The following is a 25,294-nucleotide window of genomic DNA, read 5'->3' as shown; positions in this document are numbered from 1 at the left end:
GAGGATGAAAATAATTATGATTGTCATGACGATAACAAAACATCGTACTCACAAATTCACAGGTTAGCATGGGGATGGGGGGAATCTTATTGAGCAATGGATCAGTGTATACTGCAGAATGCAGTTGATGTGTATATCTGTATATGTGGCCATATACTGAACGTGTGCATGTATGTGTGCGATGTTAAGCAACAGACCATGTCTGGCTGTGCAAAATTCAGCTGCCAACGCAGCAAACTGGTTGTCACGGTGATGGACTGTCGCAAACGAGGTCACTTCCACCTCTAAAACCTCCCTCCCTCCCTCCCTTAGCGACGTGCTCAGAGCTGTCCTTGGTCCTGATATACTGTGTGTGGTGCTGAGAGGGAGAGAGCGAGAGAGCGAGAGAGCGAGAGAGAGCGAGAGAGCGAGAGAGCGAGAGAGAGAGAGCGAGAGAGCGAGAGAGAGAGAGAGAGAGAGAGGGAGAGAGAGAGAAGGAGGGAGGGAGGAAAACAGAGCAGGCAGGCAGGGAGGGAGTAGCGGCAAGAGGGAGATTTGCAGGGGGAAATGAGAGGAAGGTAGGAACAAACACACACATGGTCTGTCGTGTGCGCCGCTCGGTACCAGGGATTATTCAGCTGCTGTGATCCCGAGGCTGCCGGAGAGATAGAGACGCGTAGGACCTTGGAGCAACACGTCACCTTCAGACCAGAGGACCAGGCAACACCTCCAACCCTGACGCAGGGTGTATCCGCATGTCAGAGCGCTGTGTGTGTGTGTGTGTGGAGAAGCATGTGTTTGAGGAGGAACAGCAGAAGGAGGAGCCACCGGGAGAGAGCGGGATGCTGTTAGGTCGCTGTGGCAGCACTGCAGCCATTTCTAGCGGCGACTCGAGGATGTGTGGGTTAACGGGGGGGTGTGTGTGCGCATGAGAGAAAGAGAGAGAGCGCGCTTCGGGAGTTTGTGTGAGCCGTTCTGAGGCGGCGCGAAGCGAGGGGATCCGCTCTGTCGCCAGCTCCTTCCTGTCCAGTCGCCCACCAACTGCGAGGTGGGGGGTGTTTTTCTGTCGCCAGACGAGACTTGCTCAGACAAAGATGGCCAGCACACTCCTCCGCCTCCTCGTCGTGCCTGGCCACGGCTGTCAGCAGCAGAGCTGGGCTCGCTCATCCTCAGTCAGGCTCTGCATCAGTAGGTGCTCTCTGAAGGCTGCATGTTGATCGGACTGAAGCAGCTTCCAGAAACACGTAGCTCGTAAGTACCTCTGCTCACCGCCAGGCTGCCTGTCATGGGTTCTGGGTTCAGCTGGTTAAGTATTAGCATGTATTACAGTAAACTGGGTGATTCTTAGACTGGGTTTTTTTTATTTTTTATTTATGTGCCGTCATTCGCTATACATAAATACAGTGTCCATGTGAACAATGTTTCTTTTCTGCTGATCATGCTTCTCTACTACCCGTTCGGTTGGTTGTGTTCCCATCCAGTCAACAGCCCATATTTACTGTGGATTTTATATCCATTTTATCTGACTTCATTGTTACTGCGTTCATCTGTCAGTGTCCATTTTACCGCTTGGTCAGTGTTCGCCTCAGCAGTGCTGTTACTGTGTTTTATGTGGTTACTGTACAATATGACTGTGTTGATAGTGTATTTATGCACTGGAGCACAACAGATCACTGCAGATAGAGAATTTCATCTGGTTCTCTCTGTGATGCGTGACAAATGTGTCTCAAACGATGAATTAGGAACTCCCTCTGCATTATGTCATCACTCGCCGCGAGATGCTGTTGCCTGGATACAGCTCTGCTCTCTCTCCTGTTCCATTTTTAGAACGCAGCTGTGAGTGCTTCAGGATACAGGGGCATGAGAAGGTTTGAGGAGGAGAGAAAAAAGGAAAGGGACGAAAATGAAAAAGAGAGGAGCAAACTGACCAACGATTAGAGCAAATAAAAACACGGACAGAGATGATGAAAAGAGACATGATATGAGAAGCTTGATTTCATGTACCACCAGTCCTATTCTGTGTACACATACACCCACACACAAACACGCACACACACACACACACACACACTAACACTCCCTTTCTTAGTCTACCAAACTCATCCCCCACACTCAGACAGGAGGGGTGCTGGGACAGTTAGGGTTTAGACTAAAGAGAGGCAGTGTTCAAGCAGCGGGGGGGCAAATGGAGGATGGGGTCAGATGGAGAACTGCCCTGCTCTGTCAAACTGAGGACAAGCACATCTTGTGGTGTTCCTGGAAGAGGGTATGTGATCCCTTACACTGCCTCGGCTCAAAACAAGAAGGATGCAGAGGAGAGAGAGAAAGAGAGAGCAAGAGGGAGAGAGGAGAGAGAGAAAGAGAGCGGCATGATTAAATTGTCTCTAGCATGATGTAACTGCAGCTGAGGAGTGGCTGCTCATCCAATCAGAGCTCTTCATGGTCTCTAGTGTAGCTAACAGGATGATAACCTGCCTCCCTAAAGTCACCCATAACACAATGAGTACTCACTCTCTCTCTCTGCTGCTCTCCTTTCATCTGGTGAACACAAGTTACATCTGCCACTGATCTCAATGAACAGACATTTATTGGTGACACACTCCCACAAAATGATTTCCTTCTAAACAGACGGTGATGTTGTCTGAAATAAGTGCTGGCCATGTTGCTCTAAACCAGAGAGGTTATTTAACCAATATTATCTTGCTAGCCACCTTCTCATGTGGTCACCACAACCAGCAAAATACATGTATTGTGGTTAGCTTAATCCAGTGTAATCACAATAACTTCTGAGGAGTGTCATTGTCAAACACAACCTATATTGTCTCCCATATATATTTATGTATTACCCACCCTAACTGCTCCCTGCACTACATAGACAAGGTCGGTGTCAAAATGTGCGTCTTGTTACCGAAAGCGTTGCTTGTATCGTCTGGTTCCGTTGCACGGTTTAGGCATAATTTAAAGGTTAAGTTAACGGTAGCTAACCAGCTAGCCACAGTCACAAACGTCACAAAGTCACAAACCTGCGCGCGATTATCAACAGTAGAACATCAGTTCAGTAGCTTGTTAGCTTCTGGGAGATAGCTAGCTAGCTACAACAAAAATACAGCTGTAGAAATGCCACAGGCACAGGTCAGGGTGATAACATCAAGTTACTTACCGGTCCGGGGGTCATTGTCTGAAGCTAGCCATGTACCGTCTGTTAGCCAGCTAACTATCAACCAGTTAGCTAATACTTTGTCAGCTTTGTTTCCCTGTATTTGCACTGTTGAGCTAATATTGTGATGGGACTGATAAATTATTAAAGCAGTAAACCACGAGAGGGGCATCAAATGATCATAAATCCAGTAGAGCAATCGATGCCAATATCCAAACGATTGGAGTGGATAACACTAGGCGCAAGCCACGAGGTGGCTCTCCCTACTTATAGCGCGGATATCCTGTCACATGACCCCCGAGACTACAAACAGTGATGTTGTTACTGAAGCGTAATGATCGTTCGATTGCGCTTCTGGCATACGGAAATGATAAGATCGTAAAAGGAAATTGCCTTCCTCAATCTTTTATTTACATTACATTTACATTTAGTAATTTAGCAGACACTTTTATCCAAAGCGACTTACAAGAGAGCTTTACAAAAGGTTCATAGGTCAATGATCATAAACAGCGAGATATCCCCAAAAACATTGCGGGTAGCCAAAACATGAAGCATACATGAAAAGCAAATAAGTGCCAATGGGTGGAGCCAGGGTGGAGTCATTTCCGTTTTGATAGTCGGTGATTATTTCATTAGAACTTTTGTTGTCTAACCCTTCAATAATTCTGCAAAAATGAATTTACTGGCTAAAAGATGCAGTCTAACCCACACATTGTGGGTTAGACTGCAGTTGTTCTATACATAAGTAGCCTGACATCATCAACATTCTGTAGTCTGACTGATCGCGTTGTTATCCCCAGTCAAAAGTATAAACACACAGGGACATCAGAAACATTCAACGGCCTATGAGATCCAGTTATCCTGGTAAAACATGTCATGTTTTGTCAATACACGGTCCAAGTAGCCTATTGTAAAAATGAGAGCCAAGTGTAAGTAGTTTGGAAATTCTGGGCTATAGTACACAAGCACACCTCACAATTTCCCCAGAAATTGTACCCTCTTTAGTTTTGTACTACTCTTCATGCAAATTCTACACAAATCTCAAACTGTCAAACTGCTTTGCATGTTCTCTAAAAATCCTTTATATGTGCTGCCTACTACTCCTATTCCTAACATTGTTAGTACTGACTGGACTATTCCTCTTATCGTCTGATTGCAGAGCTTTCTACTCAACTGCCTTTGAGGAACAATGAACACCAACAAGGATGAGGCCTCGTTCAGCAGGTTTTTCCAGTATGTGGAGGACAGTGGACTCAGGGCGTATGATGGCCTGGTCATCCAGAACGCGTCGGACATTGCCCGTGAAAGCGACCGTGTGAGAAATGAGACCAATTGGGCCTACCTTCAGGAGAAACATGAGAAGAAAAGGAGGCAGGAAGAAGCCATAAAGAGGTAGGACAAGAAATGTTCTCCAAGGTTCTTACATTACATTTAGTCATTTAGCAGACACTCTTATCCAGAGCGACTTACAGTAAGTACAGGGACATTCCCCCCAAGGCAAGTAAGGTGAAGTGCCTTACCCAAGGACACAACATCATTTGGCACGGCCGGGAATCGAACTGGCAACCTTCTGATTACTAGCCCAATTCCCTAACCGCTCAGCCACCTGACCCCTACGTCTGACCAATGTGTTATATTTGTGCAGTATTTCAATGCTTACACAGTGGTCAAAATTAAACTCATAAATGAAAAACACACAATGAAGGACTATTTAATCAGATTGGACCAGAGTTTTAGTATATGAAATAGGCTTGTTTCCTTGTGTTGGGGGCCACAACACATCTGACAGCTGAATGTGACTTTGGAGCGATTCCCCCCCCCTTCTCTTTTTATGAGCCACAGTAGGACAGGTCTAATATTGAAACAGAACAATCTTAATAAGAAGTCTCCGTGTTAGCTAGGACGGCATTCTCGGCTATGGAACTCCCACGTCTGAGATGTTTGGATTGGGAAGAGATACAACGACAGGAAAATACAATGATGGACATGGTTTGCTTCTGTTTCATGTATCCCCTTGTGATGTGTATGTCGATTGGTGATTGGTGTGAATATGCTGGAGCACATTCCAACCGGGCCGGGATGGGAATAGCTCAGAGGTTGAGCATTTGTCCCATACTCAAACCCATCTCCACACAAATTGCTCACCTCTCCATCGCTTTCCTCGTCACACTCAATCACATTTCTCCCTCTCACGTTGCGTAGGCTCTCTCTCCTACCCGTCTCTCTTCTCTCACGTCATTCTTTCTTAGTCCCTGTGAACACCGCTGTCCGCTGACCCCCCTTCACATCCCACGCTGCTCACTGTCAACACTGCAGAACTGAAACGTGAAGCTGTCTTGACAGCAAGCACAACACATGCTCTCCCCTTCCTCACTCTCTCCCCTTCCTCACCCTCTCCCCTTCCTCACTCTCTCCCCTTCCTCACCCTCTCCCCTTCCTCACTCTCTCCCCTTCCTCACCCTCTCCCCTTCCTCACTCTCTCCCCTTCTTCACCCTCTCCCCTTCCTCACTCTCTCCCCTTCCTCACTCTCTCCCCTTCCTCACCCTCTCTCTTTTTCTGCTCTCCTCTCTGGCACAGAAGTGGCCCTTCAGTCTCTAATGGGATAAATGAGATTCACTCTCCAGGATGATGCAGGTATGGTTTTGCTAAATGACATATTTTGTCATTTTGTCTCATGGGCCAGTATCACTGTGTAATCTGTCGGGCAGAACTGTAATTGGCCAAAGAGCCATAATGGACTAATCTGTGAATACATTTTGACGTTTGACTTGGACAGGATGGAGGAAGAAGCCTGTCAGTGACCACATACTGGAGTTTTGTCTGTGATTTTGGTGTGTTCGTGTGCATCAGTATGTATGTCAGGCTGGTATTGTGACAGGGCTGGACCAATGATATTTCTGGAACATTATCCCTGGATACCAGCCTCGTCGTCTGCTACTAACACACTGCTTCAGCCCACTGACAGCTCTTCTCTCTCTCTCTCTCTCTCTCTCTCTCTCTCTCTCTCTCTCTCTCTCTCTCTCTCTCTCTCTCTCTCTCTCTCTCTCTCTCTCTCTCTCTCTCTCTGTCTCTCTCTCTCTCTCTCTGTCTCTCTCTCTCTCTCCCTCTCTCTCTGTTTCTCTCTCTCTCTGTCTCTGTTTCTCTGTCTGTCTGTCTCTCTCTCTCTCTCTCTCTCTGTTTCTCTCTCTCTCTGTCTCTGTTTCTCTGTCTGTCTGTCTGTCTCTCTCTCTCTCTCTCTCTATTAAGCAAACAGTGGCTGCTTCACCTGACACATACACCTCTACCTAGAAAGATGCATAGATGTCTAAAAACATACTAGAGAATTCATTTCAAGCCCCTTGCAATCCGCAAGTAGGTGCTGACTCCAGGAACAAGCACAACTGCCAGGATATCACCAACATACATATTAACATGAACAGTTAATACATCATTTCAAAGCCATTGTTCATACGGTCTTAAAACATTAAGTTAAGTGGGGTTGGGTTGGGTGGGGTTGGGCAGGGTGTGGTTGGGTAGGGTTGGGCTGGGTGGGGTTGGGCTGGGTGGGGTTGGGCTGGGTGGGGTTGGGTGGATTGGGGCTGGGTGGGGTGGGGCTGGGTGGGGTGGGGCTGGGTGGGATGGGGTGGGGCAGGGTGGGGTGGGGCAGGGTGGGGCTGGGTGGAGTTGGGTTGGGTTGGGTGGGTTGGGTGGGTTGGGTTGGGTGGGGTGGGGTGGGGTGGGGTGGGGTTGGGTTGGGTTGGGTGGGTTGGGTGGGTGGGGTGGGGTGGGTTGGGTGGGTGTGGGTGGGGTTGGGTGGGGCTGGGGGGGGCTGGGAGACACAAGCAGTAAGAGGAAGCTGTTGCCAGTTACTGAGCTGATAATCAGCCTGGGGCGGATTAAGCACTTCCATTCAGAGTGCCCATGCAGACAAGCCAATAGGATGCAGATATTTAGGTCACATGGATTTTACTGCTAGCATTTACTGTAGTGCTTTGCTATGTGGCTGTTGGTTTTCTGTCTGTATCCCTGAGCATTGTTACTACTGGCTTTGTCAGTCCTCAGTCATAGGATTAAGAGACTTAGGTAGCATGTTGTGCACGTTTGATGTATGTTCGGTTCTGTGATCTCAGCTGAATGTCCTGAATAACCTGAACAAGAGAACATCCTGCTGAGTTTATTTCCGTTGTGTCGTCGTTTTTGAACATGCAGGCATTTGCGTGTGCATGTTCGTGCACATTTCTCTCCCGGTTCTGTGTTTCAGGCAGCTACGTGACCTTGATGTGTGCCTGCTTATGTTTGTTTTTTTATTTCGTCCCCGGCACCCTCGCCCCCTTTCACGCATCTCCCATGATGCTCTCTGCCAAGCTGCAGGCTTTGGCAAGGCAGTGTGACCCCTGACTCGGTGGCACTGTGTGTGCTGTGAACTTGGACAGCCCTGCTTGCTGCAGCCCAGTTGTCAGAACCAGGACTTGTTTGTCAGGATGAACCCAGCCGTGGGCAGGGTTAGGGTTCCATCATGTTGAGTTTAGTTTATGAACTGGGGCCTGACCCTATGAAACCCAGCTACCCCAGGTCACCCCCCACAGACAGACAGTCCAGCAGAACCGACCAATGAAATGATCAGGATGTTTGATTCCTTTAAGCTAGCGCTAAGATCCATAGAAGGCCAACAGGGAGAGGCGTGATTCCCCACAAGCATCAATCAATAGATGCACTCCATTTAACACACCTTGGGTGCAGTACTGCTGCCGACTAATTGGTAATGAGGGTATTTCAGAGTCAAGATTAAATGTATTATCCCACAGGGGAAAATTCAGTCGGTCAAATAGTACACATCCTGTTTCATTGCAGCATAACTGTGGCTTCTGAAGAGTGCACTTGGTGGTATGTTGCACATGACATGCATGCATGTGTGTGTGTGTGTGGGTTCATGAATGTGTGTCCAAATGTACATGCGCGTGTGTAAACGTCAATGTTTTCTGATTGGATGTAGTAATCCTTGCGTGGTTTGTGGTTTCTGGCCACATGTCTCTGAATGGTTGTTAGGTATTAAGCCCAGGAGGGCAGTATGTCTGCAGCTGTACAGCTCAGATCATTAACAGATAACCATTCCACTCAGTCTATTAGCTGGGCTCCCCCAGGGCGGTCACCTCCCACTCCTGTAGCAACTGACCAATCACAGCCTGCGCTTACACAGACCACGCCCTGGCAGAGGTAACCATGGAGAACTGAGGTTCTCATGAGGTTCACATTAGGGTTGAGTACTTGTTTGTGTGTGTTTACTCTTTTGATTGAGGTTTCCTGATGATTTAGCATGCAGTGGATGACTGTTGGAACAACAGGCCAGATTTTGAGTTCTAATGGCTCTAATTAGGATTCTAATTACCTTAAGAGCAGGACAGGGCTATGAGTGTATGTACTGTATGAAGGCAATGCTTGTGTGTGTGTGTGTGTGTGTGTGTGCGTGCGTGTGAGAGAGAGAGAGAGAGAGAGAGAGAGACAGAGAGAGAGAGAGAGAGAGAGAGAGAGAGAGAGAGAGAGAGAGAGAGAGAGAGAGAGAGAGAGAGAGAGAGAGAGAGAGAGAGAGAGAGAGAGAGAGAGAGAGAGAGAGGTGTATTCGTAATTAGATGAATAGTGATTTTGGTTGCAGGCAGTTTGATATTATTCTTTTTTTTTTTGGTCCCCTAGCCCAACCTTTGATTATCAATCAGACAGCCTCTTGTTCCTAGTGGAGGTTTTAACTACATATCAACTGGAGAAAATCCCAATCATGTGGTTCAAACCAAACGTAATGATTGGATGGCATTCGGACCGAATGCAATGATGCGGCCTACTTGTCTGTCTGTCTGTCTGTCTGTCTGTCTGTCTGTCTCTCTACCTCCTGGCAGTACTCAGACAGAGGTGGAGTGGCTTTCGAGGGAGGGGTTGGCATATTTTGGTTAGAATCCTTTCAAACGTACCTACCCTGCCTAAGAAACTGTCTGTGGTTGTGCTATGTTTCCGATCCTCCTCACCGTGTGTGTGTGTGTGTGTGTGTCCTGGCAGGATCGGTGAAGATGTGGCAAGAGCGACAGAGGGAGGCTATGCGGGGAAGCACTTCCGAATGGGCTTCATGACCATGCCAGCCCCCCAGGACCGGATGCCCTCTTCATGCGGCCAAGGGTTCACCGTGCGCTCTCAGTCCCTCCACTCTGTAGGGGCTGGAGACGATGACGGGAGCCCCACCTCCCGCAAGCAGCCCCCGCCCAAACCCAGGAGAGACCCCAACACCAAGCTCAGCATCTCCTCCGAGACGGTCAACAGCGGGTCCATCCCCAATAAACTGGACCAAATCGATGGTGAGTGTTCAGGAGTGTGAGGGACAGCGATGATCACACTGTTCGGGTCTGATCTGGGGGTCTGATCTGGTGGTCTGATCTGGTGGTCTGATCTGGGGGTCTGATCTGGTGGTCTGATCTGGTGGTCTGATCTGGGGGTCTGTTCTGGTGGTCTGATCTGGTGGTCTGTTCTGGGGGTCTGATCTGGTGGTCTGATCTGGTGGTCTGATCTGGTGGTCTGTTCTGGGGGTCTGATCTGGGGGTCTGATCTGGTGGTCTGATCTGGTGGTCTGATCTGGTGGTCTGATCTGGTGGTCTGATCTGATCTGGTGGTCATACAGAGAACACAATGAGATGTACTGTGTGTGTCTATGGGATTTTCATCTCCACCTTCAATAATGAATGCTTGCATCACAGCATCGGCTCGTGTAACGGCAGTGAAAGTCCTATGTATACATATAGATATTTTACACACAGACACATTTACACAGACGTACAGATCCCGCGGGCTCTCCACCACAGTGAGGGATGGGAAGTGTAAAAGCATAACTCTGCACTCCCTAGAGTTTGGTACGACAATATACCCCAAAGCTTTCAGCGTGCTTCCTGACTAGAGTGCAGCACATGCATTACATATAAAGCCTTTCATGTGCTCCGTCGCTTGAGCTCCAGACAGATGACATCATAATGTGTGACTGTGTCTCCCAGGTTCCAAGTCCCGCCCCTTCAGCGAGGAGTACAAGAGGATCCCTCCTCCCAAGCCCAAGAGGAACCCCAACACTCAGCTCAGCACCTCGTTCGACGAGTCCTACATCAGGAACCACGGCAACAAGATGTCCTCCAAGAGGGAGAAGTCTTTCTCCCAGAACCAAAGCCCCGCCCAGGACACGGACGAGGACGAGCCTGTGTACATCCAGATGGTGGGAAACATCCTGCGGGACCTGAAGAGTCAAGAGGACGATGACCAGGGTGAGTCTGTGTACGAGGAGATGAAGTACCCCATGTTTGATGACTTGGTCCAGGACTCCAGGTGGGAGCAGGGGGGCAGTGTCACCCCCCCCACCCTGGACATGGAGCCCGGACAGTCCTACACACCCCGCGGTTCGTTCTGTGACATCCCCGCTCCCTTCCCCAACCTGCTGACTCACCGTCCCCCTCTGCTGGTCTTCCCCCCAGCCCCAGTCCAATGCTCCCCCAACTCTGACGAGTCACCTCTTACCCCTCTGGATGTCACCAAACTGCTCATGCAGGACAACATTGTCTTGAAGCCTGGGGCCTCGCCTGCCGCTATAGAGGCTGCTCCCTCCTCCTCACACCACCGGAAGGCAGAGAGGGAGAGGGAGAGGGAGAGAGAGAGGGAGAGAGAGAGGGAGAGGGAGAGAGAGAGGGACAGAGAGAGGGAGAGGGAGAGAGAGAGGGATAGAGAGAGGGATCTCACATCCACACACACCATTACCACCTCGGGACGCTCCTCAGCCCCGCCCCTGCCCTCCAACCTGTACAAGTCTTCTGCGTTGGTCCACGGCTACCCACGCAGTCACTCGGCCTGCCCGTCCCCTGTCAGCATGGGCCGCTCTCTCACCCCCCTCAGCCTCAAGCACCCGCCCCCGTACGAGGCTGTGATGACCGGCAGCATGCCCCGCAGCGCCTCCTCCGTGGCCCACGCTGCCAAGGCGTCCTCGGGCCAGGAGGGAGGGGGCAAGCTCAGTGGCTCCTCCTCGGCTCATGGCTCCGTGCAGAACGTGTCCTGGACGCGGACACCCACCAGCCCTCTGGATGAACTCACCAACCTGCTCAGCAGCGGCAGGAACATGCTGAAGAAGCCTCCGGCAGGGAGGAAGGCCAAGGACTCTGCAGACTGTGAGTACTGAGTTCATTACATTGACCGTTCATGACATATACATTATGCATCAGTAATAAAAAATAAAAATAAAAATCTAAAGTGCCACAGTTCACATAGGAATTACAGCAGAAGATCAAGGATCAGAAGTGCATACATGTATAGCATAGCATTTTGTTGTTCAGGGGTAAGGAACGGTGTGTCCTATTGACCAGTCTCAGAGCAAAGTAACACATCTCAGATGTGCTTATAATGTGCAATGTGATGTGCAAATAAATAATGCATTGAGAAAATACAGCAGAATAACAAGGATCAGAAGTATGTAGTTCCAACAGTATTGATTGGTCACGGTCAAGAAACAGTCTGTATTTACTAGCCACATCACAAAGTGACCACATCTAAGCTACCAGGTACGGTAAACAAAAATAATACCATAGTGCAACAATATTATACATTTTTGTACGTGAGATTGTCACGTGTTTTGAATGGTTGAATAAAATAAATTAGTGGATTCAAATAACGCATTTTAATTGTGTGTATGACATAGAACATTATAAAGTGAACCAGCAGCCTGCACACAGCCTGTTCCAGCAAAGGGAAGGGAGGTCGATTTCAGAAGAGATTAGATAGTGACCCAGACTTTTTCCGAACCTCCTCCGCTTTACCATAAGCTGTTACGGCAGTACCGCGTCACTGATTTATGTTGGAAGTTTATATCCACACGTGGTCTGAATTGTCGGATGCAGGTTGACAGAATTAGTCACTGTGACAACGCGAAAGAAGCTGACAAAAAGACCAAACCATTACAATACAGTTTGAATTGTGCACTTCTGATTCTTGATTATACTTAGGCTACTAAAAGCACCATTTGCATTTCGCTTTGGATATAGCATCTGCTAAATGACTAAAATGTGAAAATAAAATATTAAAACTTAGCAAAACGCATTCGATTTAGTCCCTTTGCGTTTAGACGGTTACGTTTGGTAGAAAAGGGAGAAAAGATAAAATGCTCTTTATTGTATGAACGTATACTTTTACCATGGACTACAAGAAATGTCTCTTCATGTTTTACTTATCCCATTCACAAACTTTGCTAGCTGCTAGGTTGACAGCTATTGAACTTTAGTATTTTTATGTAATTGTAGGCCTATTAGATGGTAGGCGTAAGGACATCGGCCCTGTTCATATCTGGTATGCGTCTTGGAGATTGATCACATGCGGACAACTCAGTCCAGGTACAGGTGTAAATGTGAATGCACTCCAGACGAATTGAGGACTCACTGAGATCCGATCGCTAAGACCACATTCTGAGGTGGTAAGGGCCGCATATGGCCACATTATTTTAGCACTGTGTACGTGATTGTGTCCTGGGGATGCTCGGTAGCTTTCCTAGGTCAGTAGGCTTATTAATCTACCGTAGCGGCGTAGTATTCTCGCTTAGCATTGTGACAGTGTGTAAGCTTAATGTTGTAGCTGCGCCTGCGTCTGACACTGCGTGCTTCCTTTGACATACTGAGGAGCGTGACTACACCTGAATAGGAAGCGGAGAACACACGTCTATGTTCACACAAGCACGGAGATAACATGGTAGTTGCAAGGCAAGTTGCAAGGTTCCCTGCATATTCTTTCCTTCCGTTTGCTTGTGGCTAGTAAAATTGGTGTTAATTCAGCAGGATAGCAGTGCCGACATGGGGACCTGTCTGACATGTCCACCTAGCTAGCACAAGGCCTACCCTGACCAGGAACCCAATGTCCTCACAGCCCCATGTCCGTCAACTTGCCTGTCAACTGCTTCATGCTCAAGAAGGTTATTACAGATCATACACTTGCAAGCAAAAATAATTGAAAAGCTTTCATCTGCTAGCAAAGCAATTTCCTTAATGCCTCGAGTGCATGGAGTGTGATGAATGCGAAGGCTAATGGGTATCCTACGAGAGCAGCACACAGATCGGTGCAGCGGTCGACAGGAATGGAGTGATGAGGAGGACGAGGGGAAAATATACTTTATGAGCATTGAAAGGAAGGATGAGGTAAATAAGTGATGTATAATTCTGGACCACAACCAATGAATACAGACCTGTTAGACTAGGTTCAATATAGGAAGATCCCTGAGATTGTTGTTGATTGCAGTATTTCTAGTCTTGACACGGCATGGAGGATTTTAAATACTATCTACGCCTGCATTTCTTCTCTTCAGATTGTTTTTGAAAATAACGGGGCATCCTTTTAACTGAATCCACCAGAGGCATGTTCTGGTCTCCACCCTCTTCAAACACTGATGTGATCAGTCATACAGTGACACCTTGTGGCCAAACTGCCCTAATCAAAATGCCACAGTCAGAGTACGGTATTTCATGCTGAAGGGGGCTTAATTTTATAAAAATGCTTGATATTCATACCAAGACTCAGTGGATTGTCACAGCAACTACCTCTTTCAATATGATCCCACTATTGCACTTCAACAGTGGGCAAACTGCTGTCTTTTGTTGATATTCGCGGTAGAAATTTCCTAGGTTTGGGAGGTATGCAGCACACGCCATGACACAGTAACAACCGCATGCGTTGGCAGGCCCGTCAGGGGAGGCTCGCTCCAGGAGCCACAGCTCAGAGCCCCTCAGCAGGCATGAGAGCAAAGAGCGGGGGGCCCAGCACGGAGGAACCAGGGACGACCACCACGAGTGGGACGGGCCGTCCGGACAATCATCCGCCAAGACCGCCACACCCAGTCGCATCGGGCGCTCCTCAGTCAGTCCCACCATGATGCTGGGGGGCGGGGCTTCCGGTAATACTCATATCATACGTTGGTGGCGTTCGATCCAAGGTCCTCAGGGTCCACTGTGCTGTGTGTTTTTAGATGTTTCCCTGCTCCAGCACACCTGATTCTCATGAACGGGTTTGTTATCAAGCTCTGTGGAAGCCTGGTAACGAACATTCATTTGAATCAGGTGTTCTGGAGCAGGGAAACATCTACAACATACAGGACAGTGGACCCTGAAGACCGAGATCGAACACCCCTGCCATACATGCTATATGATAATCACCCAAACCCATTATTATGCCAGCGGCAGGGTTCAAACCATACGTACTAAAGGGAGGGACATCTACGAAGGCGATTGGTAGGTAGAACATGTGCCCGTCTGTCCCCAGCAGAGCCCAAGGTGGTGTGTAAGCTGGGCCGCTCAGCCTCCTCGTCGGGGGTGCCCTCTCCTGGAGGAACGCCTCAACGCCAGCCTTCTGAGTCCTACGCCGGCCTCTGCCAGGTACTGCCACACACCGCTGAATGAGAGAGCAAGAGAGCGAGCGTGTGGAACCCCGTCTGTCCGTATTTATGTCTGTCCACTCCCCCCACCACCACCACCCCCACCCACCTCCCCCCCCCCCACCCTCACCAGTATTCTGTCCTTCCTTGTCACCTTCTACTGGTGTATTTGTTTTGTCTTGTGTGCATCGTGACGGATGCATTCTGCTTGGTGTGTGTTTTGTGTATGTATGTTCTCAAGTTGCTGCTTCACAATACAGACATCGAACCTCTCTTAGGACACCCAGGGGAGCCTTTAAAACTGGTGCAATACTGGGACAGTAACTGCTCATTTCCATGAATTAATTACTGAGTTTCAACTGACTGGATTAGGTAGCCTAGGACTCTGTATGGTACAGGATGCATTTAAAACTGAATGTGAATCTGCACAGTCACCTCATAGCAATACAGGGGGAGCAGCTGTTATACACGTCGCTGTCTGAAGGCTGTGGACGGCTGTCTATTTCATTAGATAAGAAAAATTGGAAGTTTGTTTTGTCTAATATTATTTGTGTGAGCCATGCTAGCAATTTCAAAATAACTACCAATTTAATTTGAATCGAATAATTTAATAATATCTCCCTACACGCTGAGTTAAGTATTCCGTTTATCTTCTGAATTTTATTAAGAAAACATCAAATGAAGCCACAGACATTTCCTAGCATGACTAGCCGTTCTCTATAGCTTTCTGGGCCCCTGTTAGCTCTGCTTGCTCCTGTTAGTTCTGCTTGGCCCATCTACCTACCGTTGGAATTTCAGGAGCTAGCTATGGCAGTGCACTAAAGCGCTTATACCATGACGCACATGGTATAGTGAAATCTATACCATAATGCAAATTAATACAGGTATACTGTCCCCCCCTAGACCCATCCCTTCTTGTCATTCCGTAAGTGTTTTCACTTTCAGCTGAGCCCTTACCTAGACCTTCACTGTGCCAGTGTCTTTACGACAACTAACGAAGCCATCAGTCTTTACAGAAACTAACCCTTTAATATACACTGACATGAAATAACTCTTTAATCTACATCGACATGAACTAATCCTTTAGTCTACCTAGACATGAACTTGTAACTGTTTTGTACTGTCCTTTCTAAAAAATAAAAATAAAACGTTTGATGTATGAACACAGCATATGAGGAATGTTTAAGAAGCCCATTGTGTATGAGGTGTTTAGTTATCTAACATATCACATGTTGTATATGTGTCTCTACAACTGGGGAGTCAGATGTGGTCAGTAACCAATCGCATTTCGCAGAAAAGTCAATTCATCCTGACTCCCTAGTTATTCCACTGGTCTCGCAGCCTCTAATTACACACAAAAAAAAACAGGATCTTAATGTCAATTCGTAAAACAGATCAGATAAAAAAAATCGAGTCAATAAAATCTTGTCAAAACTGTATGTTCTTCCTTCATGTTTGTCTCCTTTTTGTGTCTGTGTCTATGTAAAACACTGCAACCCTGTGACGATGTCATCTGAATGACCGTGTGCATGTGTGTACATGTCTCTGAGTAAGATGGGGCGCATGTCACAATAAGAAAATAGCCTGCTTGAAGGTCTTGCTGAACTGAATGTGCTGTCTGCTTAATTCATGGTGTTCGTAGTGTACGCCTTTTATAGTACTCACATGATGTCTTGCATTACCATATCTATTTCTCCTTAACACACTGTCCAAGGCAACACAGTCTCTGCTCACTGCTAGGCAAAACACTGTTACGAACAAGCTCCAATATAACGCACAGTATTTTACACACTCCTTGAAAAACTAAAAACATTCATTTCCCAGGCACCAACAAAACATACTTTTCTCCTTAGATGTAGTGAAAGATAGTCATAGACACACCCATTCTTACTGTGTGTACGCTACAGTGAACCTGTGACAATACCAATGTGGGCCACCACCTCCCCTCTCTCCCACCTCCTACCCTCTCCCCACATCCTCCCACTCCTCCCCACCTCCCCTCCTCTCCCCACCTCCCTCCTCTCCCACCTCCTCACTCCCACCTCAACCGCCAACTCTCCCACCTCATCCCTCTCCACATCTCCCCACCTCCCCTCTCTCCCACCTCCTCCCCTCTCCTCCATCCGACCCTCACTCCCACCTCCTCCCCTCTCTCCACCTCCCTCTCTCCCACCTCATCCCCTCTCCCCCACCTCCTCCCCTCGCCCATCCAGCCCCACCCCTCTCCCCACCTCCTCCCCTCTCTCCCACCTCCTCCCCTCTCTCCACCTCCCCTCTCTCCCACCTCACCTCTCCCCACCTCATCCCTCTCCCCCACCTCCTCCCCTCTCTCCCACCCTCCTCCTCACCCTCTCTCCCACCTCCCTCTCCCCCACCTCCCCTCTCTCCCACCGCCACCCCTCTCTCCCACCTCCTCCCCTCTCCCCACCTCCCCTCTCTCCCACCTACATCCCTCTCCCCCACCTCCTCCCCTCTCTCCCACCTCCCTCCCTCACTCCCACCTCCCCCACCCCCCCTCCCCTCTCCCACCTCCTCCCCTCTCCCCACCACCTCCCCTTCCCCCCCACCCCTCCCCCTCTCCCCCACCACCTCCCCCTCTCCCCACCTCCCCCCTCACCCACCACCTCCCCTCTCTCCCACCTCCCTCTCTCCCACCTCCCTCTCTCCCACCTCCCCACACTCCCCCCACTCCCCTCTCTCCCACCTCCTCCCCTCTCCCCCACCTCCCCCTCTCCCCCACCTCCCCTCTCACCCACCTCCTCCCCCCCACTCACCCCACCTCCCCTCTCCCCCACCTCCCCTCTCCCCCACCACCTCCCCTCTCTCCCACCTCCTCCCCTCTCCCCACCTCCTCCCCTCTCTCCCCCACCTCCCCACTCCCCCACCACCCCTCTCCCCACCTCCTCCCACACCCCACCTCCTCCCCTCTCCCCCACCTCCCCTCTCCCCACCTCCTCCCCTCTCTCCCACCACCTCCCCTCTCTCCCACCTCCTCCCTCTCCCCCACCTCCCCTCTCCCACCTCCTCCCCTCTCTCCCACCTCCTCCCCTCTCTCCCACCTCCTCCCCTCTCCCCCACCCCCCTCTCCCCCACCCACCCCTCTCTCCCACCTCCTCCCCCTCTCCCACCTCCTCCCCTCTCCCACCTCCTCCCCTCTCCCCCACCTCCCTCTCCCCCACCCTCCACCCCTCTCTCCCACCTCCTCCCCTCACTCCCACCTCCTCCCCTCTCCCCCACCTCCCCTCTCCCCCACCTCCTCCCCTCTCTCCCACCTCCTCCCCTCTCCCCCACCTCCCCTCTCTCCCACCTCCTCCCCTCCTCCCACCACCTCCCCTCTCTCCCACCTCCTCCCCTCTCCCCCACCTCATCCCCTCTCCCCCACCACCTCCCCTCTCTCCACCTCCTCCCCTCTCTCCACCTCATCCCCTCACCCCCACCCCTCCCCTCTCTCCCACCTCCTCCCCTCTCCCCCACCCTCCCCTCTCTCCCACCTCCCCCCTCTCTCCCACCCCTCCCCTCACTCCCACCTCCTCCCCTCTCCCACCTCCTCCCCTCTCTCCCACCTCCTCCCCTCTCTCCCACCTCATCCCTCTCCCCCACCTCCCCCCTCTCCCCACCTCATCCCCTCTCCCCCACCTCCCCTCTCTCCCACCTCATCCCCTCCCCCCACCCCCCTCTCTCCCACCTCCTCCCCCTCACCCTCCTCCTCCCCTCTCTCCCACCTCCCCTCTCCCCCACCTCCTCCCCTCTCTCCACCTCATCCCCTCTCCCCCACCTCCTCCCCTCTCTCCCACCTCCTCCCCTCTCCCCCACCTCCCCTCTCCCCACCTCCTCCCACTCCCCCACCTCCCCCCTCTCTCCCCACCTCCCTCTCCCCACACCCACCTCCCCCCTCCCCCCACCTCATCCCATCTCCCCCACCTCCCCTCTCCCCCACCTCCCCCCTCTCTCCCACCTCCTCCCCTCTCTCCCACCTCCTCCCACTCCCCCACCTCATCCCCTCTCCCCCACCTCCCCTCACTCCCACCTCATCCCTCTCCCCCACCTCCCTCTCTCCCACCTCATCCCCACTCTCCCACCTCCTCCCCTCTCCCACCACCTCCCCTCCTCTCCCACCTCCTCCCCTCTCTCCCACCATCCTCCCCACTCCCCCACCTCCTCCCCTCTCTCCCACCTCATACCCCTCTCCCCCACCTCCTCCCCTCTCTCCCACCTCCTCCCCTCTCCCCCACCTCCCCTCTCTCCACCTCCTCCCCTCTCCCCCACCTCCTCCCCTCTCTCCCACCTCCTCCCCTCTCCCCCACCTCCCCTCTCTCCCACCTCCTCCCCTCTCCCCCACCTCCTCCCCCTCTCTCCCACCTCATCCCCTCTCCCCCACCTCCTCCCCTCTCTCCACCTCCTCCCTCTCCCCCACCTCCCCTCTCTCCCACCTCCTCCCTCTCCCCCACCTCCTCCCCTCTCTCCACCTCCTCCCCTCACTCCCACCTCCTCCCCTCTCCCCCACCTCATCCCCTCTCCCCCACCTCCCCTCTCCCCACCTCCTCCCCTCTCCCACCTCCTCCCCTCTCTCCCACCTCCTCCCCTCTCCCCACCTCATCCCCTCTCCCCCACCTCCCCTCTCTCCCACCTCATCCCTCTCCCCCACCTCCCCTCTCTCCCACCTCATCCCCTCTCTCCCACCTCCTCCCCTCTCTCCCACCTCCTCCCCTCTCTCCCACCTCCTCCCCTCTCTCCCACCTCATCCCCTCTCCCCCACCTCCTCCTCTCTCTCCCACCTACCTCCCCTCCTCTTCCCCCACCTCCCCTCTCTCCCACCTCCTCCCCTCTCCCCCACCTCCTCCCTCTCTCCCACCTCCTCCCCTCTCTCCCACCTCCTCCCCTCTCCCCCACCTCATCCCCTCTCCCCCACCTCCCCTCTCTCCCACCTCCTCCCCTCTCCCCCACCTCCTCCCCTCTCTCCCACCACCTCCCCTCTCTCCCACCTCCTCCCCTCTCCCCCACCTCCTCCCCTCTCCCCCACCTCCTCCCCTCTCTCCCACCTCCTCCCCTCTCCCCCACCTCCTCCCCTCTCTCCCACCTCCTCCCCTCTCCCCCACCTCCCCTCTCTCCCACCTCCTCCCTCTCCCCCACCTCCTCCCCTCTCTCCCACCTCCTCCCCTCTCTCCCACCTCCTCCCCTCTCCCCCACCTCATCCCCTCTCCCCCACCTCCCCTCTCTCCACCTCCTCCCTCTCCCCCACCTCCTCCCCTCTCTCCACCACCTCCCCTCTCTCCCACCTCATCCCCTCTCCCCCACCTCATCCCCTCTCCCACCTCCTCCCCTCTCTCCCACCTCCTCCCCTCTCCCCCACCTCCCCTCTCTCCCACCTCCTCCCCTCTCTCCCACCTCCTCCCCTCTCCCACCTCCTCCCCTCTCCCCCACCTCCTCCCCTCTCCTCCCACCTCCTCCCCTCTCCCCACCTCCTCCCCTCTCCCCCACCTCCTCCCTCTCTCCCCACCTCCCCTCTCCCCACCTCTCCCCTCTCTCCCACCTCCTCCCCTCTCTCCCACCTCCTCCCCTCTCTCCCACCTCCTCCCCTCTCTCCCACCTCCTCCCCTCTCCCCCACCTCCTCCCCTCTCTCCCACCTCCTCCCTCTCTCCCACCTCCTCCCCTCTCCCCACCTCATCCCTCTCCCCACCTCCCCTCTCTCCCACCTCCTCCCCTCTCCCCCACCTCCTCCCCTCTCTCCCACCACCTCCCTCTCTCCCACCTCATCCCTCTCCCCCACCTCATTCCCCTCTCCCACCTCCTCCCCTCTCTCCCACCTCCTCCCCTCTCCCCCACCTCCCCTCTCTCCCACCTCCTCCCCTCTCTCCCACCTCCTCCCCTCTCCCACCTCCTCCCCTCTCCCCCACCTCCTCCCCTCTCTCCCACCTCCTCCCCTCTCCCCCACCTCCTCCCCTCTCCCCACCTCCTCCCTCTCTCCCCCACCTCCCCTCTCCCCACCTCCTCCCCTCTCTCCCACCTCCTCCCCTCTCTCCCACCTCCTCCCTCTCTCCCACCTCCTCCCCTCTCTCCCACCTCCTCCCTCTCCCCACCTCCTCCCCTCTCCCCCACCTCCTCCCCTCTCTCCCCACCTCCCCTCTCTCCAGATCCCACCCATGCCTTGGGCATATGGAGACAGCACCATGATGGAGATGATAGAGAGGAAACGCAGTCTGTGCCGGGAGATCAAGGCAGACAGAGGCCCGACAGGAACTTGTGTAAGCAGGACAGCATGCCCATCTTGCCCAGCTGGAGGAAGAGCAATGGAGCAAGAAGCACGGGCCCCCCCCCTACTCCACACAGACCACCGTGTTCTGGGACACGGCCATCTGACCCTGACCTGTCCTCAGACTCGCCCTGCCCATGCACACACACACAAGTATAAACTCTACGCACACACACACAGGTGTAAACTCTACGTGGCATATAAAAAAACAGACATATACATAGTCTGTTTACTAAGGGCATTCAACTGGCGGCCAATCAGAGCAGAGGGATCCATCCCATTGTAGCAAATCGCGGACATCTCCCTGCTTTCTAATTACTATTTATATTTAATATTTTCTAAAATAATTGTCTTAATATTGAATATGCTTGTTATGCTTAGATATTTTATAAAAGAAAAACTGAAAGAGACTAAAGAGGACATTGTGGTCTACGGGTGAGCTGTGAAATGATTTTGCAAGCTTGTTTGGCATCTACAGTAAGTTGCAATGACACTTATTTGTGTTGAAAAAGTTAGTATGTTGAGCTAATTCAGTGACTGCACCATTGTTTTTATATGCAAAATCTAAAAGATTAACTTTCTTATTGCAATGGAAAAAAATATTTTAATTGAATATATTTTGCAGTTTTGCAGTTGGTGTGGTATTGGAATTCTGTTGTGATCTGTTTTGAATCCAGACTGTGGTTGTCTCAAAAATCATCCCTGTGTCTTAGATGGCATTCTACTGCATCACATATCAGACAAAGATATGTATGTCCCGTTATATACAGTCTGATACAAAACTGCCAGGAGGACATCCTACAAGTGGTAGCATCCAGGATGCTTTTCAGAAATTCTGCCCCACAACCTTTGTCACCTGTGAAAAAGAAATACAATAGTGGGCAAACAAATTGGTCAAACCCATTTTAAGGTACACTGTGACAAGGTTGTTCCGAACAGATTGCATTTCAGCACACTGGTTATAACCACAAGTACTATCTAAGCACATTGACAGTATCTACAGGCAAGTAGGAAAGAAGATGTTACCGTTTGAGATGCAGGTGAGTCAGTGTGATTTGTGAAGGAAGTCTAACTAGTGACATCATTAGCAACATGGGTACAGAGTTCTCGCAGACTAGACCTAGGAGCAGACACACAAGACTAAGAAGGTGAGACAGGAATCATCCAATGTTAAAGGATAGGAACCGTTCCCTGCCTATTGCCAGCACATCTTATGGCATTATCCCACTGACAATCTGGCCACAGTGTCTCTGACCTTTCTGTTTCCACTACAAGGAAGTGGAGAAGTATTGACCTCTGACCTTCTGTTTCCACTAGAAGGAAGTGGAGAAGTGTTGACCTCTGACCTTTGCCTTTATAACCTTGTTTGGCCAATGAAAGTGTAATTCATGTTTGGCACTTCCTGTGGCTCAGGGGGGGGGGGTCCAGAAAGCAGGTTATGTGACATTACCAGGTAAGTTAACTCTCCAGCTGACACACAATATTGTAGCAACTTACTTGCTATGTTGCTACAACTCTGGGTGTCAGCTGGGGAATTAACTTACCTGGTTATGTTGCATAACCTGCTTTCTGGAACACCCCCCCTGGTTTCTGGAACACCCCCCTGGTTTCTGGAACACCCCCCTGGTTTCTGGAACACCCCCCTGGTTTCTGGAACACCCCCCTGGTTTCTGGAACACCCCCCTGGTTTCTGGAACACCCTCCTGGTTTCTGGAACACCCCCCTGGTTTCTGGAACACCCCCCTGGTTTCTGGAACACCCCCCTGGGGTTAGTTCCCACCATTTCAAGTGTTGAGATGTGTACATCCACATCGTTTTTGATCCAGGTGAGGAATCTGACAGTCATTGGTGATTGGTGGACAGTGTAGTTTAACGTTTCACAATTATTTGTTGCCATTTAACTGATTGGCAAGATGTGTCATTTACGGTAATAAGCTATGACATCAGACATGGACATGGATAGGGTAACTGCCTGGTGGGAGTTTGTGGGAATTGTGAGACCATAACAGTGATAGATATGCCTGCTAATAAGGATAGTATCTACTGAGCCGTAGGTGCCTGATGTGTCCTCTTCTCTCCTCTTGTTCTTCATCCTTTGAGGCAGAATTATTGGTCCCATGTTTGATTTATCAATGACTTTATTATTATCAATTTATTATTGACTTATTGTCTCCTGTAACAATGCCCCCCTCTCCCCCCCCCCCCCCATGACAAACCCACTCACATACACACTATCCTGAAACAGACCTTATGTACACACACCTGCACACATACACAAACAAGCATAAAGAGATCAATTGATGAATCAATTGATAAATGCATTGCCTTGGAGACCAGTTTTCACTGTGACTAAGAAAGATGGTCACTTGTGAGCCGAAAGGTTACAAATAATCTGATGACATAATCAGACAAATGATGAGAGTTAGGATGGGATGACAGGTTACATCAACACATAGCTTGTGTTTGAAGGGGGAACAACATATTATTTTTCACATTGATGGCATAAAAATACATTTAAAAAATGCGGCCAGATGAACACACATAGTTTATCTTACTGTTGAGTTCTAGAAAGGCACAATACAGGTAGTTATGCACAAGGTTTGTTTCGTAAAAAATGTAATAAATGGAAAGGACACAGCATGTCAAACACCAAATGATACTATTTTGTGTCTGTAACATTCGGTGCATAACAGTTTGAAGTTTAACAAGTGACTACATTGTCGGTGATGTCCATTCCATTCAAACCATCTCTAAACAGTATGTTTATCAACTGTAATGTACAAAGGAAAGTTCTGTTATGATTGTCTAGCTTCCACTGGCCCGCTCCCAAGAAGGTAAATACTGAATCTAAGGATGTATATATATTCTATTTTGTGTAAACGTTCACACTGTGGAAGAGATAAAAATGAAAACACAGTGATGTCACAGTTTTGTCTTTCTTGCACTGAGAGTGTTTGAGTATTTATTTTTCTGAATATGTCAAAAGACAAAAAAAGATTATGATCATTGTAACAATGTATTCCTTTGAGGAATTAATTGACTATGGGAGAAATAAATGTTTTTGCATTTCAGTGTGGTGTGCTTGTTATGCCCTGGTAACGAGTCTAACCACTCACAGTACATGGAGAGTTTGAAGCTCATCTGGAACTTAAATCAACATACAGGTTGCCTTGCCAGTCTAAATGATAGCAGCTAGCGAGCACATATTCTGACGACAGCTATCAGGTCAAGATGGAGGGAAAAAAGTTTCAAAGAAAAAGTTTCAAAATATATTCAAGCCTTTTGAGAGAAAAAAAATCAAAACTTTCTTTCAAAAAGATTTGTTTAACCTTTCAAAAAAAAAAATCAACCTGACGACAGCTATCAAAATATGTGACCTCTTGTTTCCAGGTCCAGACCTTAACCAGATGGGTGATCTTCTTCAGGTTATACATAGCAAGGACAGATAAGACAACTGAGATGGTTTGGTTGGTGTGTCAGACATTTTCAGACATGTAACAGGGAGGTCACATATTCTGACCACAGATATCAGGTCCAGATGGGAAAAATATATCGATGTATGTTTTAACCTTTTGAAAACTTTTCTAAACTTTATTCAAATTTTTTTTTCTTCTAAACTTTCAACAAAAAGTGTATTTTTGTTATATGTGCCTGTCCAGTGTTTGAGCCAGCCAGAAGACTAGTTCAAACAGGCTCTGACTGTCAGGCTGGGCTGGTGATGAACAAAGATGCATTTCCCAGTGAAAATCTTGATTCTGGGCCCATGTATCCTGCCAAGGCCCCCTTTCTCTCTCATTTAGCAGGCTAAATAGTCTCAGTGAGATTCATTCCTGCCCTATGAGATCACCACAGAAATACCACAAATCTCACAAATGTAAACAGCAAAACCTAAATGATCAAAAACTTTGTCTGACACGTGGTGTTAGTTGTAGGAGAGACGTCCCATTTAACTGACATGTCACGGCTGGCTGCAAGGAGGACCCAAAAGCGGAGTGCGGAACGGAAAGTTTATTAAAGGACAACTGAAATCTCACAAGCAAGGCTCTGGAAACAAAACAGAAAGCAAGCCGTAGAAGGTAACTCAAAGAGGGGTGATCCAAAAAATGTAGTCGAGAAAGGCAGCGTCCGAGATCGGGAAGGCAGTCCAATATGTCCAGGGAAGGGTAGGGAAGCGGCTCAACGTGGCTGGAACAAAATAATGTATCGCAGGATATGGAACTGGTCTTTACACATCGGAAAACTCTTCGGCAAAGAAGGAGGGAAAAAAGAGGGTATTAAAGAGGGGTGTAATCAGCGCACAACAGGGAACAGGTGGTGAGAAGGAAAAATCTGCTGACAGAAAGATGCACTTTAGCTGAGCGCTGCCATGAAACACAGTGACCACTAGGTCACCCCTCAAACCCTGACAGGACAATGGCATGACAGGATGAAAAACATGTGTAGGGATGTGTAGCGTCATGGGGTAGGAAGAAACGGGTAAATTCACAATCAACTGCCAACCACCTTTTGTC

At 50.4% G+C, this 25,294-nt stretch overlaps 1 protein-coding gene across 1 annotated transcript; it reads left to right on the top strand.

The window, feature by feature from the left end:
- The first annotated feature begins 520 nt into the window (after positions 1 to 520).
- On the top strand, positions 521 to 20,971 carry nyap2a (neuronal tyrosine-phosphorylated phosphoinositide-3-kinase adaptor 2a). The gene is given in 9 exon segments (XM_062473339.1): positions 521 to 1,230; positions 4,296 to 4,528; positions 9,162 to 9,454; positions 10,142 to 11,293; positions 13,843 to 14,055; positions 14,424 to 14,533; positions 20,665 to 20,746; positions 20,749 to 20,823; positions 20,826 to 20,971. Coding segments are annotated over 8 exon segments (2,193 nt in total). The 5' UTR covers positions 521 to 1,230; positions 4,296 to 4,325; the 3' UTR covers positions 20,891 to 20,971.
- The last annotated feature ends 4,323 nt before the right edge of the window (positions 20,972 to 25,294 follow it).

This window comes from Osmerus eperlanus, chromosome 11, assembly GCF_963692335.1.
Source record: "Osmerus eperlanus chromosome 11, fOsmEpe2.1, whole genome shotgun sequence".
Taxonomy (NCBI): domain Eukaryota; kingdom Metazoa; phylum Chordata; class Actinopteri; order Osmeriformes; family Osmeridae; genus Osmerus; species Osmerus eperlanus.
The sequence above is the reverse complement of the archived record's forward strand: the minus strand, read 5'-3'. Positions and strand labels throughout refer to the sequence as shown.